The sequence below is a fragment of the Silurus aristotelis genome (genome assembly GCF_946808225.1).
Source record: "Silurus aristotelis genome assembly, chromosome: 22".
In the NCBI taxonomy this organism is placed as follows: Eukaryota; Metazoa; Chordata; class Actinopteri; order Siluriformes; family Siluridae; genus Silurus; species Silurus aristotelis.
In genome coordinates, this window is record NC_139595.1 from 10,634,235 (window position 1) to 10,656,591 (window position 22,357).

At 37.4% G+C, this 22,357-nt stretch overlaps 1 protein-coding gene and 1 long non-coding RNA gene across 2 annotated transcripts; both read right to left on the bottom strand.

The window, feature by feature from the left end:
* Window positions 1–3,794: 3,794 nt before the first annotated feature.
* Window positions 3,795–21,406, bottom strand: sdhc (succinate dehydrogenase complex, subunit C, integral membrane protein). The gene is made up of 6 exons (XM_083526192.1): window positions 21,251–21,406; window positions 20,194–20,244; window positions 19,851–19,952; window positions 16,917–16,978; window positions 16,270–16,433; window positions 3,795–4,021 (listed from the first exon to the last, which is right to left on the bottom strand). The coding sequence occupies exons 1-6, from the start codon at window positions 21,265–21,267 to the stop codon at window positions 3,917–3,919; spliced, it is 501 nt and encodes a 166-aa protein (XP_083382318.1). The 5' UTR covers window positions 21,268–21,406; the 3' UTR covers window positions 3,795–3,916.
* LOC310717835 lies at window positions 18,219–19,841 on the bottom strand. Its single transcript, XR_014530963.1, has 2 exons — window positions 19,383–19,841; window positions 18,219–19,350 (listed from the first exon to the last, which is right to left on the bottom strand). It is a non-coding gene; the product is annotated as an uncharacterized lncRNA (long non-coding RNA).
* Window positions 21,407–22,357: the final 951 nt, after the last annotated feature.

Sequence of the window (22,357 nt, forward strand, 5' to 3'; positions counted from 1 at the left end):
CGTAAAAGAAAAAAAGTCACAAATAACTAAACACATCTTCCATTTTAAATCTTATCTGTTGTTAAAGAGTTTGAGTGTAAATAACCATTAATGCATCTTTCGAATTAGTGCCTATTATCAGACAGTTGAGCTGTAAAGTAGCCTTTTCCTCACTGTCCGAGAGACAATCAGTGCACACTCATGAAAATCAATAGGCTCTTCCTCCATCTCTCTGACAACCCACCTTTCTGACTTTCCCTCTTCTTCTGCCCTTCTGCGTGCAATTCAGAACAGTTTTCTCGCCTTTATACAACCTCCAGTGGTAAGGACTCAGTCAAGTGCATTATTGCTGCGGTGAAGGCAAAATGAAAAGAAGAGCAAAAGTGGACAAGTTGCTTCTTCGTAAAGTAATCCACATCTCTCTCTCTCTCTCTCTCTCTCTCTCTCTCTCTCTCTCTCTCTCTCTCTCTCTCTCTCTCTCTCTCTCACTTTTTCTCTATCTATCTATCTATCTATCTATCTATCTATCTATCTATCTATCTATCTATCTATCTATCTATCTATCTATCTATCTATCTATCTATCTATCTCTCTGGATACAATTTAATTCCAAATAAATACAGAATAAATAAAATCGGCACATTCTATAAAAGTAAATTGTATTCCATTTGTAGAGAATTCTCAAAGAGTATCAGAACATTATATAAACTTTTCTTTTTTGCCACTTTATGTTTTTATTGTCCCCATTCATTATATTACTTTATAGCCAACCGCAACTTCAAACGTTGGGTTTGGGCATGTTTTGGGTTCAGAAAGATGGATCTGCTTTGGGGCACTTGTAGAGGATTGAGTTAGAAGTTAGCTGATGCTGGTATTTTCTGTGTTAATTTTTCCTTCAGCTAAAATAATAAAATCAAACTTTGATTGGGTGGGCAAGACACATTTGTGTGGACTAAACCCACCCCTCCTCATCCCTGCCGCAAGCAGCAATGACTTACTCGCCCGTTTGTTTTTTGTTTTGTTTGTTTGTTTTTTTCCTGCTTCCAGCACATCAAATTAAACAAAAACTGTTAATTTGCTACCTAATATATATGTCATTTTTTAATGTGCCATTTTAATATTTTATTCTGAATCAATGTATTTTTATTCTGTCTCAATCATGCGGGGCAAAACATTAGACACATTTAACACATGTAGGGACTCATCAAGAATGGCAAATACGTTCCGTTCAGTATTTTAGATTTTTTTATTCAGTATGAAACGCATTATAAAAGACACCACCACCGTGTGGTGTTCACCAGGACGCATCTCTGCCGGGACTCGAACCCGGAGCCTCTGGATTAGAAGTCCAGCGCGCTATTCCATTGCGCCACAGAGACTGAGCCGGTTACTATGTCACAAAGCGAGCTCAAATACTGCATCATCCTGCGCATCCTCTGTTTTCACCAGCATCAGGACCATTGCTTTTCTTCTGATGTGTAATTCCAGAATTCAACGCTAGGGGACGCTAGATCACCGACTCTGGAGGCGCAATGGCGGACGACTGTTGGGTTTTTGGTGCACACAGCACTGTAATATTATTTTATTTTGGTTGCGTATCCTGGGTATTTTTTTTTTTTATGATGGTGGTTAGAATGATTTTAGTGTGTCGACTTATTGTAAAGCCCATTCTCCGTTTAGGAAGGTTTCTTTATAAGTACCCATTTTTAGATGCTACCACGTCCAAAAATATACATAGGTTGGAATAGGTGCTTAGAATAGATTTACTTTTTGAGAAAATAAAAATTAGGTCTATTTTTTAATAAAAAATTGGTTCCATATTTCACACACCGACAAAAAATGAGATATAAAATAATTTTTGGCTTTTCATAAAAGAAAAAAAAGTACCGTCTGTACAGTTCATTAGACAAGATAAGGATTAGTAAAAAAGCGAAAACAATTAAGCTACCAGCAACAGTAAAAGCACGCAATTTAGATTAAAGCATGTGCATTTATAGATAGGCTTCAATGGCTAAATCTAGGCTTCTGTACTTACAAAATAAGTCAATAATAAGGATTATCAAGGTACAACAACAAAAGAATGAAACTAATGATAAACTGGAACTACAAATATCTATATTACTTTGGTATTTATGCATTAGTTGAAATGCTTAGTGATGGCCATATCTTACAGAACACACTTGCATTCATAAATGCTTAATTATTAAGGGATAATTTACTGGATAAAAAAATATGATCTTCTTCTTCTTCTGGCTTCTCCCATTAGGGGTCGCCACAGCGGATCATCCGTATCTATACCCCTCTGTCCTCTACATCTGACTCTTTCAACCCAACAACCTGCATGTCTTCCCTCACCACATTCATTTACCTCCTCCTTGGTCTTCCTTTTCTCCTCCTTTCTGGTGGCTCCATCCTCAGCATTCTTCTACCGATATACCCCATGTCCCTCCTCTGCACATGACCAAACCATCTCAACCGTGCCTCCCTCACCTTGTCTCCAAAACCTACTACATGCACGGTTCCTCTTATAAGCTCATTTCTAATCCTGCCCATCCCCGTCACTCCCAAAGAAAACCTCAAAATCTTCAGCTTCTGCTACCTCCAGCTCCACCTCCTGTCTTTTAGTCAATGCCACTGTCTCTAAACCACACAACATCGCAGGTCTCACCACAGTCCTATAAACTTTCGCTTTCACTCTCGCAGATACTCTTCTATCACAAATCACTCCTGCCACTCTTCTCCACCCACTCTACCCTGCCTTCACCACCTCTTCTTCCTGCAACCGCACCACTCCACTGCCCCCCCCCCTTCACACACATGTACTGTCTTACTCCTACTGACTTTTATTTCCCTTCTCTCCAGCACGTACCCCCACCTTTCCCAGACTCTTCTTAACCTGCTCCTTACTCATACTACAAATCACAATATCATCCACAAACATCATAGTCTACGGAGACTCCTGTCTGACCTCGTCAGTCAACCTGTCCATCACCACTGCAAACAGGAAAGGGCTCAGAGCCGATCATTGATGCAGTCCAACCATCACCTTGAACCAGTCTGTTGTTCCTACTGCACACTTCACTGCTTTCTACTGCTTTCTACTGCACTACTTCCTCATACACCCTCACATACTTCTCTACCGCAACCGACTTCCTCATACAATACCAAGGTTATAAAAATATGAAAAAAATATGATAAAGCTCTTAATTAAAGTGGACAATCCACATCGATAACTACTGCTTAAATAGCCTTTATTGGTTACTTCAATATACTGAAAGAGCCGTAGAATTACCATTTAATTGATATAGTATCAACTCAAGATTCATAATTCTATAATTTAAAAGGTTGCACTGAGGTTTACTGAATGGTGGGTTGATGGTGTACCACAGCAATGCCTTTAACTAACAACATTAAATTCTTTGACTTTATTAGAATTAAAACTGTGGTTTGATGACAAGTGCACATGGGAAGAAATTGCCAGCTACTGATCGGTTGCAATGCCTTAAATCACTACAGATTTCTTTTGCCAAAACAATATGCCCACCTTCTATAAATTCCTCTCCTTCAGAATGAATGTCTGGGTCTGCTTTTAGTAGTAAACTGAATACTTAATGTAAAGGGAGATGTAAAAATAATTTAAGGGAGCAAGTAGGGCATGACTTACTGAAGAATTAATTCAAAGAAATATTGAAAGTTTCAGAATATGGCTAGCAATACAGTGGTCATAACATGACAATAGTTAATAACATGATTAAATCATTACAATAAACAATGTGCTCTTAAAAGCTAAAAAAAAGCATACACCACATCATATGTAAATATATATTTCTTAATTTACTTTATTAATAAGTCAGGGCCACAAAGGACATAAGGACAGACACAAAAACAAAAAACATAATTCTCCTTCTGTTTCTGCTCCATTACAAATTCTTCAGGTTTAGAGTGTAGTCAAGGCGACTGAGGTGAAAATGGTCAGAGCAATGACAATGTAGCCAGAACGGTAGACTTGGGGGATCTTAAAGCCCTTCCCAACATCCCACATCTGGAAACAAAAAAGATGACAAGAATATAAATTAAAATGCATTTTACAAACTCTATTTATGATGCACATTACACTGCCAAATAAAATTTTAACTATATTATTGTTAAGTACAACAATTCTGTTCCACAACTATACAAACGAAATTGAACCGAAATACTAAAAGCCAGACAACTACAAAAACATCCTGTAATGTTAAATGATAATTCTTAGATTCTAAAATAAATTAGAAAGATTCTTAGATTGATTCTAAGATAGTACATGAATTAAATTTGTATTTAATTTTGACTCACTGTTAAGCATAATTTTAAATACATTTCAATTACTTACACATATATATGCAATATCACCATGCTCCCTTTTTATAGCTAAAAGGATATGAACATGATGGCAGTCCTTGCATGCCAAGTAGGAAACAGACCTTTTAGTAGAATACAATGTAATAGTAAATACATGACAGGAATGTTTCCAATAAGACAAAAATCTTAATGAGATTGAAAATATTCAAAGTGGATTAACCGCTTTGCTGGTGATGCTCAACAAGATCTGGCAAAGTATGTTGCGTTTTTTCATGTTATGACATTAAAATGTTACATTTTACTGTTAACTTCTACTGCTACCTTTTGTTTACATTTTTAGATTTATTGTATCACTTGAGTGTTGCGTAGGTTATTCTTCTATTCTGTGCATAAGTGGCGATCTAATATTCAGCAGTGTGAGAGATTAATTGGGTGAAATCGTAATGCTAATTTACACTGCCTGGACAAACATCTAAAGCTACGTTCATACACGCAGCAATTTTACCAGTCACTGTATTATAAGGTTGTGTGGAGGAATTCAAATTACTGGTTGCCATAGTGATGATAGTGGGTGGCACAATGAACACAATTCACAAAAACTAAACATTCCTGGAAATAGAACATTATATATAATATATATTATATATAATATATATATATATATATATATATATATATATATATATATATATATATATATATATATATATATATATGTATGTGTATATATATATATATATGTATGTGTATATATATATATATATATATATATATATATATATATATATATATATACACATATATATATACACATATATATATATACACATATATATATATACACATATATATATACACATATATATATACACATATATATAAATACATATATATATATATATATATATATATATATATATATATATATATATATATATATATATATATATATATATATATATATATACATATACACATACACACACACACACACATTATATATATATATATATATATATATATATATATATATACACACATACATATATACACACATACACACATATATATATATATACACATACATATACAGTGAGGAAAATAAGTATTTGAACACCCTGCTATTTTGCAAGTTCTCCCACTTAGAAATCATGGAGGGGTCTGAAATTGTCATCGTAGGTGCATGTCCACTGTGAGAGACATAATCTAAAAAAAAAAAATCCAGAAATCACAATGTATGATTTTTTAACTATTTATTTGTATGATACAGCTGCAAATAAGTATTTGAACACCTGTCTATCAGCTAGAATTCTGACCCTCAAAGACCTGTTAGTCTGCCTTTAAAATGTCCACCTCCACTACATTTATTATCCTAAATCAGATGCACCTGTTTGAGGTCGTTAGCTGCATAAAGACACCTGTCCACCCCATACAATCAGTAAGAATCCAACTACTAACATGGCCAAGACCATAGAGCTGTCCAAAGACACTAGAGACAAAATTGTACACCTCCACAAGGCTGGAAAGGGCTACGGGGAAATTGCCAAGCAGCTTGGTGAAAAAAGGTCCACTGTTGGAGCAATCATTAGAAAATGGAAGAAGCTAAACATGACTGTCAATCTCCCTCGGACTGGGACTCCATGCAAGATCTCACCTCGTGGGGTCTCAATGATCCTAAGGAAGGTGAGAAATCAGCCCAGAACTACACGGGAGGAGCTGGTCAATGACCTGAAAAGAGCTGGGACCACCGTTTCCAAGGTTACTGTTGGTAATACACTAAGACGTCATGGTTTGAAATCATGCATGGCACGGAAGGTTCCCCTGCTTAAAACAGCACATGTCCAGGCACGTCTTAAGTTTGCCAATGACCATTTGGATGATCCAGAGGAGTCATGGGAGAAAGTCATGTGGTCAGATGAGACCAAAATAGAACTTTTGGGTCATAATTCCACTAAACGTGTTTGGAGGAAGAAGAATGATGAGTACCATCCCAAGAACACCATCCCAACTGTGAAGCATGGGGGTGGTAGCATCATGCTTTGGGGGTGTTTTTCTGCACATGGGACAGGGCGACTGCACTGTATTAAGGAGAGGATGACCAGGGCCATGTATTGCGAGATTTTGGGGAACAACCTCCTTCCCTTAGTTAGAGCATTGAAGATGGGTCGAGGCTGGGTCTTCCAACATGACAATGATCCAAAGCACACAGCCAGGATAACCAAGGAGTGGCTCTATAAGAAGCATATCAAGGTTCTGGCGTGGCCTAGCCAGTCTCCAGACCTAAACCCAATAGAGAATCTTTGGAGGGAGCTCAAACTCCGTGTTTTTCAGCGACAGGCCAGAAACCTGACTGATCCAGAGAAGATCTGTGTGGAGGAGTGGGCCAAAATCCCTCCTGCAGTGTGTGCAAACCTGGTGAAAAACTACAGGAAACGTTTGACCTCTGTAATTGCAAACAAAGGCTACTGTACCAAATATTAACATTGACTTTCTCAGGTGTTCAAATACTTATTTGCAGCTGTATCATACAAATAAATAGTTAAAAAATCATACATTGTGATTCCTGGATTTTTTTTTTCAGATTATGTCTCTCACAGTGGACATGCACCTACGATGACAATTTCAGACCCCTCCATGATTTCTAAGTGGGAGAACTTGCAAAATAGCAGGGTGTTCAAATACTTATTTTCCTCACTGTATATATATACACATACATATATATATATATATATACACACACACACACACACACACACACACACACACACACACACACACACACACACAGTGACGAAAATAAGTATTTGAACACCCTGCTATTTTGCAAGTTCTCCCACTTAGAAATCATGGAGGGGTCTGAAATTGTCTTCGTAGGTGCATGGCCACTGTGAGAGACATAATCTAAAAAAAAAAAAATCCAGAAATCACAATATATGATTTTTTTAACTTATTTTTTGTATGATACAGCTGCAAATAAGTATTTGAACACCTGAGAAAGTCAATGTTAATATTTGGTACAGTAGCCTTTGTTTGCAATTACAGAGGTCAAACGTTTCCTGTAGTTTTTCACCAGGTTTGCACACACTGCAGGAGGGATTTTGGCCCACTCCTCCACACAGATCTTCTCTAGATCAGTCAGGTTTCTGGCCTGTTGCTGAGAAACACGAAGTTTGAGCTCCATCCAAAGATTCTCTATTGGGTTTAGGTCTGGAGACTGGCTAGGCCATGCCAGAACCTTGATATGCTTCTTACAGAGCCACTCCTTGGTTATCGTGGCTGTGTGCTTCGGGTCATAGTCATGTTGGAAGACCCAGCCTCGACCCATCTTCAATGCTCTAACTGAGGGAAGGAGGTTGTTCCCCAAAATCTCGCAATACGTGGCCCCAGTCATCCTCTCCTTAATACAGTGCAGTCGCCCTGTCCCATGTGCAGAAAAACACCCCCAAAGCATGATGCTACCACCCCCATGCTTCACAGTAGGGATGGTGTTCTTGGGATGGTTCTCATCAATCTTCTTCCTCCAAACACGTTTAGTGGAATTATGACCCAAAAGTTCTATTTTGGTCTCATCTGACCACATGACTTTCTCCCATGACTCCTCTGGATCATCCAAATGGTCATTGGCAAACTTAAGACGTGCCTGGACATGTGCTGGTTTAAGCAGGGGAACCTTCCGTGCCATGCATGATTTCAAACCATGACGTCTTAGTGTATTACCAACAGTAACCTTGGAAATGGTGGTCCTAGCTCTTTTCAGGTCATTGACCAGCTCCTCCCATGTAGTTCTGGGCTGATTTCTCACCTTACTTAGGATCATTGAGACCCCACGATGTGAGATCTTGCATGGAGCCCCAGTCCGAGGGAGATTGACAGTCATGTTTAGCTTCTTCCATTTTCTAATGATTGCTCCAACAGTGAACCTTTTTTTACCAAGCTGCTTGGCAATTTCCCCGTAGCCCTTTTTTGGACAGCTCTTTGGTCTTGGCCATGTTAGTAGTTGGATTCTCACTGATTGTATGGGGTGGACAGGTGTCAAGAAAATACGATCATATAACCCCAATCTTATCGTCCCTACATTGGCTTCCTATTAAGTTTCGAATAGACTACAAACTACTGCTACTCACTTATAAAGCACTAAATGGTTTGGCTCCCATGTATCTATCCAGTCTCTTAACACGCTACAATCCGTCACGCTCCCTGAGATCTCAAAACTCTGGGCTTCTAGTAGTTCCTAGAATAGCAAAGTCCACTAAAGGCGGTAGAGCATTTTCACATTTAGCTCCTAAACTCTGGAATAGTCTTCCTGACAGTGTTCGGGGTTCAGATACACTCTCCCAGTTTAAGTGTAGATTAAAAACATATCTTTTTAGCAAAGCCTACACATAACACACATCACACACATCACATCACAACCTTGTGCTCCAGAACATCTGATCACATGCACATTATCAACTTGTGCTGTTAATATCATGAACAGCAGCTACGCTAATTCCTCTCCACTGCTTCTCTTTCTCTCCCCATCCCGAGGCTTCCTGAGGTTTGGCCAGCTCCAGTCACGTCCCACCTCGTGAAGATTATGGACCTATGGATGATCATGGAGAAGTAGATGCCGAGTGTTTAAAGGCCCTGGCATGGAGAAGCTGATGCTGGATCTATGATGATCACAAATTGTTCTGTATTGTTGAAAGATTTATGACCAAACTTTTGATGTCACCCATATGAGGATGGGTTCCCCTTTGAGTCTGGTTCCTCTCAAGGTTTCTTCCTCATATCATCTAAGGGAGTTTTTCCTTGCCACTGTCGCCACGGCTGCTCATCAGGGACAAACGCACACCATTCACCTTCACTGTTGTTTTCTGTAAAGCTGCTTTGAGACAATGTCTGTTGTGAAAAGCGCTATACAAATAAACTTGACTTGACTTGACTTGACTCTTTATGCAGCTAACGACCTCAAACAGGTGCATCTAATTTAGGATAATAAATGTAGTGGAGGTGGACATTTTAAAGGCAGACTAACAGGTCTTTGAGGGTCAGAATTCTAGCTGATAGACAGGTGTTCAAATACTTATTTGCAGCTGTATCATACAAATAAATAGTTAAAAAATCATACATTGTGATTTCTGGATTTTTTTTTTATTTTTTAGATTATGTCTCTCACAGTGGACATGCACCTACGATAACAATTTCAGACCCCTCCATGATTTCTAAGTGGGAGAACTTGCAAAATAGCAGGGTGTTCAAATACTTATTTTCCACACTGTATCTGTACACACACACACACACACACACACACACACACACACACACACACACACACACACACTTTGTTGAAGCACCTTTGGCACCAATTATAGCCTCAAGTCTGTATGAGTATGAGGTTACAAGATTGGCACACCTATTTTTGGACAGTTTCTCTAATTCTTCTCTGCAGTACCTCTCAAGCTCCATTAGGTTGGATGGGGAGCATCAGTGCACAGCCATTTTCAGATCTGTCCAGAGTTGTTCAATCGGGTTCAAGTCTGGACTCTGGCTGGGTCACTCAACGAAATGTATAGAATCGTCCTGTAGCCACTCCTTTGTTATCTTTGCTGTGTGCTTAGGGTCATTGTCCCGTTGGGAGTTTTTTTCCTTTATTTCTCGCAATTATGACTTACTTTAGCCAATCAGACAGCAAACCCCCTGTGTGGTTCCAGAAAGCTTTACACATTGAAGTCGCAATTGCAAAAATAAATTAGAATTGCGAAAAATAAATGCAGAACTGTGAAAAATGACTTTGGAATTGCAAGGAAAAAAAAAAAACTAGGAATTATGAGAAAAAACTGAATTGCGAGGAAAAACATCGGTATTATTTCTATTTTGGGCAACAGGCTTCCATACAATAGCGAACGGGGGGAAACAGTGAGAGGCAGAGGAGAAGATTCAGGCCAAAGCACATGACAAAGTTTCCAAAGTTTGGGATCATTTCAAAATAAAACAAAGAAAACACTGTATCCTTTAAATGTAATTTAAAATTGCTTTATATATATATATATATATATATGTTTATTTATACTATATATTTTTTATATCTACTTATTTCAGCATACTTTAAAATAAGACAAGATATACCTTTACTCGTCCCACAGTGGGGAAATTTCTGTGTTACGGCAGCAAAGAAAATGTGCAAATATATAAAAAATAGAGACATAGTATAAGTTTATACATTACAGTGTATAAATACAAAAGAAAAAGAGATCTCTAATAAGTAATTACTCTTCCAAACATGTTGCACATAGGTAATACCGCACATAGATAATATTGCACATGCATGGGTAATATTGTACGCCTTTAAATTGGTGTTATTGTAAATTTTTGGTAACTGGTTCGCTGGGAGCAGCTCTGATTGTAAAGTCTAATAGCAGCAGGGAGAAAAGACGGTCTGTATCGCTTCTTCAGACACTTAGGATGTAACAGTCGGTCACTGAAAGAGCTGCTCAGGGATGAAACTGTTTCATACAGGGAATGAGAGTCGTTCTCCAGCAATGATGATAGTTTAGCTGCCATCCTCCTTTCTCTCACCTCCTGTAGTGTACAGGGGAATCCCCAGGACTGAGCTGGCCTTCCTGATCAGCTTGTCCAGTCTCTTCCTGTCTGCAATAGAGATGCTGCTGCACCAGCAGACCACACCATACAAGATGACTGAGGCCACCACAGAGTAAAAAAAAAAGGTCTTCAGTAGCTCTCCTTGTACTCCAAAAGACCTTAGTCGCCTCAGCAAAATGAGTCTGCTCTGACCTTGCTTATAAGTGTCTCAGTATTATCTGTCCAGTCCAGTTTGCTGTTCGGATGAACACCCAAGTATTTGTAAGAGTCCACTCTCACAATCCTTTTCCTGAATGTTTACTGGTGATAGTGAAGTTCTTTTGTGCCTACGGAAATCCACCACCAGTTCTTTTGTTTTCTCCGCATTTATCTGGAGGCAGCTCTGTTGGCACCAGTCCACAAAGTTCTGGATCAGTCCTCTGTACTCCCTACCATCCATGTTAGACTAGGAAGAGGTGAGTAAGCACCAGTCGCTCCAACGTCTTCATCAGATGCGAGGTCAGTGCTACTGGTCTGTAGTCCCCAAAGTCTATTGGGTGCCACGTTTTTTGGTACAGGTACCACGCAGGAAGTTTTCCATAGCTGTGGCACCTTCCATAGCTGATCAAATATGTTAAAGAATAGATTCAGATCATTCACCCACTTCTGGTCACCCTCAGTTTGAGAGCTGGGCTCCTTATGACCAGTGATGGTTTTGAGCCCCTTCCACACCCCGCTGACATTGTTCTGCTGCAGCTGATCCCCCTTCCTCCTCCTGTTGCATGCTTTTTCTTCCCTGATCTTCTTTCTCAGTTCTCTCTGGACAGTTTTTAGCTCTTCTTTGTTTCCCGATTAAAAAACTTCTTTATGGAGGGTTAATCCATGGCTTCTTGTTAGGAAACCACTGTACAGTCCTGGTGGGTACAGTATTCTCCACACAGAAGTTGATATAGTCTGTAATACAGTCTGTTAAATTGTCAATATCCTCCCCATGTGGATTGCACAATTCCTCCCACATAGTTGGGTCAAAACAGTCTTTCAGAGCCTCACTGGTCTCATCCATGTCCTCACTGTGCGGGAGGCCTGCATACAAGGGGTTTGTACACAGGTAGGAGATGAACCAGGTAGTAATCCGATCTTCCCAAGGGGAAAGGGGTGCTGAAGTATAAGCCTCCTTGGAGTTGGCATAAAATAAGTCTCTGGTGTGGCATGAAACATTCTGGGTGAATGTGGGCAGAGTGGAGGATGGAGGGGCATGATTAAAATCCCCAGAGATAATGAGAAGGGCATTTGGACTTTGTGTTAACAGTCTGTTAACAACAGAATGCAGGACACTGCATGCCAATTCACCACAGTTACACTGCACTAACTCTACTATTCATTTTTAATAATAATAATAATTAGAAAAAGAAGAAGAAACACATTATATATATATATATATATATATATATATATATATATATATATATATATATATATATATATATATATACACACACACACACACACACACACACACACACACACACATACATTATATATATACACATATATATATATATATATACACACATATACATTATATATATATATATATATATATATATATATATATATATATATATATATATATATATATATATATATACACACACACACACACACACACACATATACATTATATATATATATACACATTATATATATATACACACATATACATTATATATATATATATATATATATATATATACACACACACACACACACACACACACACACACACACACACACACACACACACACACATATATATATATAATGTGTATATATATATATATATAATGTATATGTGTGTATATATATATATATATAATGTGTATATATATATATAATGTATATATGTGTGTGTGTATATATATATATATATTAGGGATGCACCGAAATGAAAATTCTTGGCCGAAACCGAAAAAGAGGAAGGCAAGGCCGAAAACCGAAACACAGAAAGAAATTATGCCAATTATTATTACCATTGCATTTAGGGCTATGACTGTGTACTAAACTTACTAAAATCAAGGCATTTCAATTGCATAAATTAAATATTAAAGTTTCAAAGAATAAATCAATTACAAATTATGAAAATATTTATTTATAGCACATTGCAACAATGCACAAGATAAAATAAATAAAAATTCAAACAAATGTTTAAATGCACTCATGTGTACATTAAATAATAATGTACAGGTCCTCTGGCCTCCTGAAAGTTTGTAAAATTAAATATGTTCTTTCATAAAAACAAAGTGCATTCAGAACAAGTGCAACTGCTTAAAGATACAATACGACAATATCACTGGGAAACTTCCTGCGTTTTCAAAAACGTCCGCCACAGACGGAGTGCGCGTGCTCGGAGGGGTTTTGCTTTTCTGTGCCGCGTTTCTCTCATATTCAGCATAGCGATCGGGATGTGTGGATGTCAGGTGATAAACTAAACCCGACGTGGAGAAAGTCTTTACAGACGAAATTTCGGCATTACATGTTTTGCACATCGCTATCCGTGGGTCTTTCTCAGATATACTGAAACACGTCCACACCGCAGACATGTTGTTTTAGACATGCACGTGCAGGCAGCGGTTTCTGTTTGCGTCATCACAACAAACTGTTTCGGCCGTGTTTTTTCGGTGATCAAAGTCTTTCGGCCGAAAACCGAAAATGCACTTTTGGGCCATTTTCGGCCGAAAATTTTTGGTGCCCGAATATTCGGTGCATCCTAAATAAATAATGCATCATATCTTATGAGGTGAAGGAGATGCAATTTTTGATCGTTGCCATTGTGGCCAAACACCGGACTGTCTGGGTCCACAAAACAATACCAAGTTGCAATCAGCATGACTCCAAGCCATTTCTCCTGGATGACTATATGTTTACAATGAGATGGATAGCAAGCACATTACTGTATTCACTCCCAGTGGTATTCACTGCATCAAGTCAGTCAACAGTTTGATAAAGTTGAAATTGTTTTCAACTTTGCTGGACAAGCACACATTTCACTCAGTGTCAGTCATGTCACTTCCGAACAAGCAGTTTTATTGATCTGTATGTTTGGTAGAGTAAACTCTTGCTTCAGTTTTTGTCTGTGTGTATGGTTGACATAACAGAGTTCAAATACTAAGATAGCTCCAGAAATGTGTTAAATTCAGGCTGATTGAAGCTTCTGCCATTTTGTCGGAATGAAATTGCAACAAAATGGGGATACGGAAATCTGAGCATGAGAACAAAGACTTACAAATGAGCTGGCAGCATTTAAATTAATGAGCACATTCGAGCGGAGCAGATGTGCATTATTTTGCATTATTTGCAATATATCTGCGTGTGCCCAAATAACTTTTTGCATTAACAATGTCTTTTAGTTTTCAGTTCGCATCTTTACTTGCATTTTATAAGAAAAAGACTACATTATTAAGCAATTAACCCTCTAGTGCATAAATTAATACATTTACATACAAATGTTTTATGGTGCAAATGACTTCAATTCTAGCAAAAATCTACATTTTTATAATGATCCTGGATTATCCTCCCTTTCTCTTTTACCTGGTAAATGTTAATAATAAGGACTCTTTTTGTAAATATTGATGGAATGCAATTACAGATAGTTAATGTATCTTAGTGATTTGACAAGTGGCAATTTGTTGTGGTTGGATGACTAAGTCCAAAACAGGACAAGGAGAACTGGTGAACCAGGGTCATCCACCTCACAACTAATTATATATATATATATATATATATATATAGATAGATAGATAGATAGATAGATAGATAGATAGATAGATAGATAGATAGATAGATAGATAGATAGATAGATAGATAGATAGATAGATAGATAGATAGATAGATAGATAGATAGATAGATAGATAGATAGATAGATAGATAGATATAGATATAGTGAGGAAAATAAGTATTTGACCACACCCTGCTATTTTGCAAGTTTTCCCACTTAGAAATCATGGAGGGGTCTGAAATTGTCATCGTAGGTGCATGTCCACTGTGAGAGACATAATCTAAAAAAAAAAATCCAGAAATCACAATATATGATTTTTTTAACTATTTCTTTGTATGATACAGCTGCAAATAAGTGCACCCCATACAATCAGTAAGAATCCAACTACTAACATGGCCAAGACCAAAGAGCTGTCCAAAGACACTAGAGACAAAATTGTACACCTCCACAAGGCTGGAAAGGGCTATGGGGAAATTGCCAAGCAGCTTGGTGAAAAAAGGTCCACTGTTGGAGCAATCATTAGAAAATGGAAGAAGCTAAACATGATTGCGGACTGGGGCTCCATGCAAGATCTCACCTCGTGGGGTCTCAATGATCCTAAGGAAGATGAGAAATCAGCCCAGAACTACACGGGAGGAGCTGGTCAATGACCTGAAAAGAGCTGGGACCACAATTTCCAAGGTTACTGTTGGTAATACACTAAGACGTCATGGTTTGAAATCATGCATGGCATGGAAGGGTCCCCTGCTTAAACCAGCACATGTCCAGGCACGTCTTAAGTTTGCCAATGACCATTTGAATGATCCCGAGGAGTCATGGGAGAAAGTCATGTGGTCAGATGAGACCAAAATAGAACTTTTGGGTCATAATTCCACTAAACGTGTTTGGAGGAAGAAGAATGATGACCATCCCAAGAACACCATCCCTACTGTGAAGCATGGGGGTGGTAGCATCATGCTTTGGGGGTGTTTTTCTGCACATGGGACAGGGCGACTGCACTGTATTAAAAAGAGGATGACCGGGGACATGTATTGCAAGATTTTGGGAAACAATCTCTGGGTCGAGGCTGGGTCTTCCAACATGACAATGACCCGAAGCACACGGCCAGGATAACCAAGGAGTGGCTCTGTAAGAAGCATATCAAGGTTCTGGCGTGGCCTAGCCATTCTCCAGACCTAAACCCAATAGAGAATCTTTGGAGGGAGCTCAAACTCCGTGTTTCTCAGCGACAGGCCAGAAACCTGACTGATCTAGAGAAGATCTGTGTGGAGGAGTGGGCCAAAATCCCTCCTGCAGTGTGTGCAAACCTGGTAAAAAACTACAGGAAACGTTTGACCTCTGTAATTGCAAACAAAGGCTACTGTACCAAATATTAACATTGACTTTCTCAGGTGTTCAAATTCTGGATTTTTTTTTAGATTATGTCTCTCACAGTGTACATGCACCTACGATGACAATTTCAGACCCCTCCATGATTTCTAAGTGGGAGAACTTGCAAAATAGCAGGGTGTCCAAATACTTATTTTCCTCACTGTATATAGACACAAACACAAGTAAACAAGCAGCTGCTTTGGTATGGTGATTTTGGTTGATTTAATGTTGTGTACGTGTTTACCAGATGTCGAATTCCATTCAAAGTGTGGTAGGCCACCGGGAAGGACAGGGCGAATTTGGCTGCGGTGATAAGTGCTGGACCCATGGAGAACGAGTGGACCAGATCCAGGTAGTAAGGAAAACTGCCTGGCAACACTAGTGCAGCAGCCGCAAAGGCAGAAATACCTGACCAAAACAGGATATATATCACATTTTCTTAAAATATTAAATAATCAATCAAATTCTAACATTTAAAATTACATCACTTTATGAGGAAATTGACACCTTCTTAGCTTTAATTGGCTGAACTGACAATGACTCCAGACAAACATTTATAAAATACTAACTTCTTGATTTTAAATAAAGCCAGTCTATAACTAATTGATTGATGTCCTAGCCAGATGGCAGAGTCTGGTGGGGCAGTGCTATCAATTATTTTTATACCAATTATTTAAAATAAGCCAACCAATTACATCGTCAGTCAACAGGGGATATATTGTATACATTTAGGCAATTATGCAAAGCCAGAAACAATTTTCTTAATAAAAAAATAATAATAAATTAATTACATGAATGTTCTTATTGATTAGGGGTGTGTGTGTGTGTGTGTGTGTGTGTGTGTGTGTGTGTGTGTGTGTGTGTGTGTGTGTGTGTGTGTGTGTGTGTTACCTGCACTGAGCCCTATGCCTGTTCCTCTGTGAGTGATTGACATCATCATGGGGACTGACCACCTGCAAGGCACAGTTACCATAGTAACACCAGCATGTTATCACCATGTAGTCACCATAACGACAAACTCTTCCACACACAAATTATATGACAAAAAGCTTAACAGGGCTATAATTGCTTTATATCTCATAAATGAAAAGCTGAAAATTACATACTTCCTTTTTATGCATTACCCCCAATATCTAACAAAATACTAGAATGGCTGTCAGAAGTTAGGAGAAGGTAAAATTAAGATGGAAGGATTGCATTATAAAGATCAGGGACCCCTTTAACTGTTAACATTTTTTACTGACCCCCTCTTTACAGATTTGTTTCACAAACATAATACATCTATATATTATATTATATTATATATACACATCATATATTAGACATAGCATTTTAAAGAGTACAATAATAATAATCTGGCTACTAGGGAGTCTGTGGGCTTTTTTCCCCCATGAATGCACCATGTTTAATTGAACTTTCATTAGGGTTTAGCTGAAAGTTTTTACAGGTGTAATAACTTAAATAATGGTAAGCATCAAAATGTCAAAAAAAAAAAAAAAAATGTTGACTGCATTCCAATAAACAAACTAAATCTGACCTGCCTAAATTCTGACATTAAGGCAACTTGGTCATAAAAGACCAATATTTTAAAGAGAACAATGTCAATATTTCAGCAAAAAGTAAAAAAAAATAAAAATAAAATCATAAATCAATAAAAAAAAACATATTGAGTAACAAAAAAGCAACAATAGCTAAATATGTATACAAAAGGTTTGTAAGAGAATACAATTCTATATTTTGTGAAAATCGTGACAACCTGGTAAATATCAGAGCACTATTTGTGTGTTTAAATAAAGGTTGTTAAAAACCAGGTGAAGTTATTGTCTCTTTTGTTTAAGTATGAACCCAAGCAATGGTTGCCCTAAAAGGAATTGTTGGTTACATTTACATGCTTCCACTGAGGGTGTGCAGTTTTACAGAGACAATACAAATATTAAACATCATTTTAGTGAAATTCGAGTGTGCGCAACATCAAGCCCATAATGCAATACTGCACATGGATTTGTACAATAAACGTAAACATTATGGCAATTCAATATGTCAAATTACATCGAGAGCTCAATTTCTGTATTGAGTGCGACGGTGTTACAGCTGTTACGCCACAGAACCATTGCCTGTGATTTCTTCAACAAAACAGTCAATATCCTCAAAGGTTCTTTTTTCAGAATGCATGCAATTTCATACAACAGCACATTATGTATCTGATTTCTTTATTTGAAAACCAACGGTAAGTACAGCCTCGCCAAATCTTCAACATCCCCCGTTTTAACAACAGTATGTATGCAATATGTAGTGATTGATTTTATTTGAGAAATTTTTCCAACAGAAAAACAATTGTGAATGAAATCATCAATAATGTTAAGCATGTATACCAAGTAAAACAATAATATATGAAAAGATTATGCAGGAATTAACTTTAAAGAATATCTTACAATGTATGCTTCAATTCATTGTTTATTGTGAGATTTTCTATACAATGAGCTCTGAAGTAAGAACATGCAAGTCTGTACACACTGGGACATGTAGTTCTATACAAACTGAAGGAAATTGTGAGCAATATGATGTTTTTATTATTATGATTTGATTTGTATCCTCATTTGTGACTACTCTCTAAAAACTAGCCTGAACTGTGACTTAAAAGCTCACTAAACAAATCCTTAACACATCTGAACAAATCATGTTGCTGAACAGAACAAAAAAAACATCAAATCAATAGTCAGATACATACTGTTAGTCAACATAACACTGGGCATCATGGGTGTCTGTAATATGTTTTTGCCAAACTCTAATCTGGTATTAACACTAACACTAACACTAAGCAATAGCTTCTATCATGCAGTAAACTCTATGCATTAATCCTCAAAGTATTTTGAGGATATAGTTGTTCATGATCTACGAAGCTTATTGAAATGCAGCCACAGTACTCTTTCATATGCATGCTCTGTGTATCTCAGTGTAAGCCCATCTTGTTCCTTTATTTGTGCCAAGTAGCTGCTCACTTCATTTTTACATTTATTTATGAGAATATTATTTGACATAATTTGGACCATGATGAAATAAATAATGACATGCAATTTTAATTAATGCATTAATAAAAAATAATGCTACTAATTACTATAAAATTTTACTTTTACATTGTACATTTTACATTACATTTGGGGTGTTTTTTGTTTGATTGTTTCTGTTGTTTTGGCAAATTTCCCACTGAAATGCACAAATGGTTTAGGGGATATACTTTTGGAATTTAACAGATGTTTATCTCAGGTCTGAACAGGGCCTATTAAAAGGTTCATTTTCAGGAGTCACCATAGACAGCCATGCAGGCCTCTGCGTAATTATCCAGTTCCACCATTGTACCACTGGCATGTCACTTGCAATCCATTCTATACAAATTACTGTAATTTTTTAACTAAGCAAGAAGCAGCAACCACAGTATTCAAGGGCACAAAAAGTTTCACCCTACATTTTTTACCAGAAGTGACATGCCACTAGAAATATGAATTGCAAAAATGTTCTGCTCAGTCGTTCCCAGTCGCATTTTTCCCCACATTGGACAAGCTGTTTCAAAATTCTACTGCCAATTATTATGTCATCTGACACATCCCGAAAGTTGTAGTACATAAAAAAAACTTTTAACTTGATTTTATAACATTTGTTTACAGACACTATACAATATAAATTCAAGATGCAAATGTGCAACAAAATAATATATTTTTAAATTAGCTTTGGGTTCTCAACTTAAAGTACCCCATTAATACTAGACTAGATCTATTCTTTCAGCTAGAAATTGTGAATATCAGTATGGTCTTGCACTTATACACCCACCTATAAATGGTTACATGAGGAGAAATAGGTCTGCTGAGTCGAGTGTTTTTGGCCCAGAATTTGTCCATTTCCTCTTTTGCTGAGGTTCCCATGGGAACAGCACTGCTCAGACACAATACAACAAAAATAATGAGTGATGATCATAAATCCTGTGGTCATATAAATGATGCCAAACATACTATTAGAAGAAAAAATTTAAATAATATATTTGCATTTTCATTGTTTTTTGTTAAACATTTTTTTTTCTTTAGCACGGTTATATTGTTTAAAAACAATCCTATCCAGTTTTCACAAAAAAATAAAGTCTACTGGGACAGACGGACGGGCCGATGGACACACTTACTGCCTGCAGAGTTGTACACGTGATGAATACAGACCCTGCCGGGCTGCCATCCTAGACAAAGAATACAAAGAATGCAAGAGGTGCAACAAAAAAAAATCAGCAACTGAATTGATCAAATCATACAACGTGTGTTGCACTGTTAGAACTTTATTAGAATTTTATTCTTTATCTAGTTTTATTTATTCTCCTCCTGTACAGATAGCATAACTCATCATGAATGAAGGATGAATTACAAACCAGTAATAAAACAGAATAAAAACAAATATTTAAAAATCTAGGAAAAAATTATTAAGCAAAGTATTTGAAAATGTTCATATATTTTTAAATATCTGTCATCTGTTAATCTATTATCTGATATGATGTTTTGTGTCTGCATTGTTTGAATACAGTTGCACAATAAGTAAAACATTTAACCTTTTGGATTAACTAAGGTGATCTTAGATGATTAGATGACACCCTTTATTTTTTTATTTGCTGTTTATATCCCGTCCAGAAGTAAACCTGTCTCCTACAGGTTTGTTACTACATAAATGAAACTTTGAATAGTTCTATATTCCCTATACTGAATATTACTTTCCTAAGTAATATCCTAATCAGGGACCTAGCGATTGGTTAGTGACTGTGCACAGAGGAGAGAACAAAGTTAAAGTCAAGGTCAATATGAAGAATCGAGCGTAGCTTGATGAGGAAACTGCTGAGTTTTTCCAACTTCCCAGAAAAGCAAAAACGTCCCCACGAGCAAGTCAGGATCTAAACTTGCTTGTCAGCAGACATCAATATTAAAACAGAGCTATTTCTCCCAATACCGCAAACTAATAATCCATCACGGATTTAAACACGCAATAATACACACCATTACTACCAAAAACCATTTACTGTTCATATATCTCACTACAAATGGTCATTAATAAAACATTGCCTATGTAGCCAGCGCACATTCGCAAAACCAAGTGTCTCTAAACCTCACAGACAAACATTAAAACAGCGTTGGTGTGTTTTTAATTTCGGAATCTTAGCAATGGAATATATTTAAAATAATAAGTCACCAGACACTGACCTTAGAAGTAACGCCATGTTTTCGGAAGTCAGGAAGTGACGTCAGCGGATGTCGGAGTGACGTCGACTTACGCAGATTTCGAGCAGCTCTACGCGATCACGCTGATCTTCGCCGGTTGCAGGTTGCGTTATCTTTCTGATGATGGTTCCATTTGCAATACGCAGTACCGGACAACAGTGTCTATTTAATACAGATGCGACATATATAAATAAGACACTACTGTAGTTAACCCCCAGCCAGACAATGGTGAAGCGTACTGATGTTTCAAAAAGCCTTTATTTTGTGTTCAGCCGTCAGCCTTTCCTTGGGAAACACAAAATCTACCTTTCCTTAATGAAAAACCTTTTCTTAGTGAAACACCGTAAGAGCTACAGAACAGATAAATAACAAATAATACAATCAGCTCTTACAAACATAAACATGAATAGCCATTTATAAGAAACCCTTTTGTGATGTCACACAATGATGTCACAGATGTGACAGTGATAACAACACATTAAAACACTTCTTCACAGTTAAATAGATTAACCCACATATTAATGCATATACACATTAAACAAATCAAACATAGTACCTTGTTCCCGTTCCAGCTAGGTGCTTAATTATCCCTTACTTTTCTTAAGAACCTTGTACGATTTCAGAGCATTTTAGCGACATGACTTTCCTTTTCCATGTGTGCGTCAAACTAACTAGTGGGGGCAGAGTTAAAGGACTATACCATATGGGGGCGGGGTTAAAGGACTATACCGTATGGGGGCGGAGTTAAAGGATTACCTTATTTACTATTTTCTTAGAGTTAGTTACACTCCCACCAATCATGAGTGAATAATGGGATGTACACAGACCGCATTAAGCACGAATGATTTCAACTGAAAATTACCTTCCCGAAAACCGTATAAGGACAAAGACAACTTATGCCAAAGTTGGAAACTTAGCGACGTTTATGTACTATTTTGCACTATAGAGGGAAGGAGCAGATTTAATTAGACTCCAGCAACAGAACAAGCTTCTGGATTGGGCGCTCAACTTCTGACAACTCGTGAAGACGCTCCCCTTTCTTGCCAAGCTTACGGTCACCAAGCTGGAGTTTAACTCTCCGTACAAGTC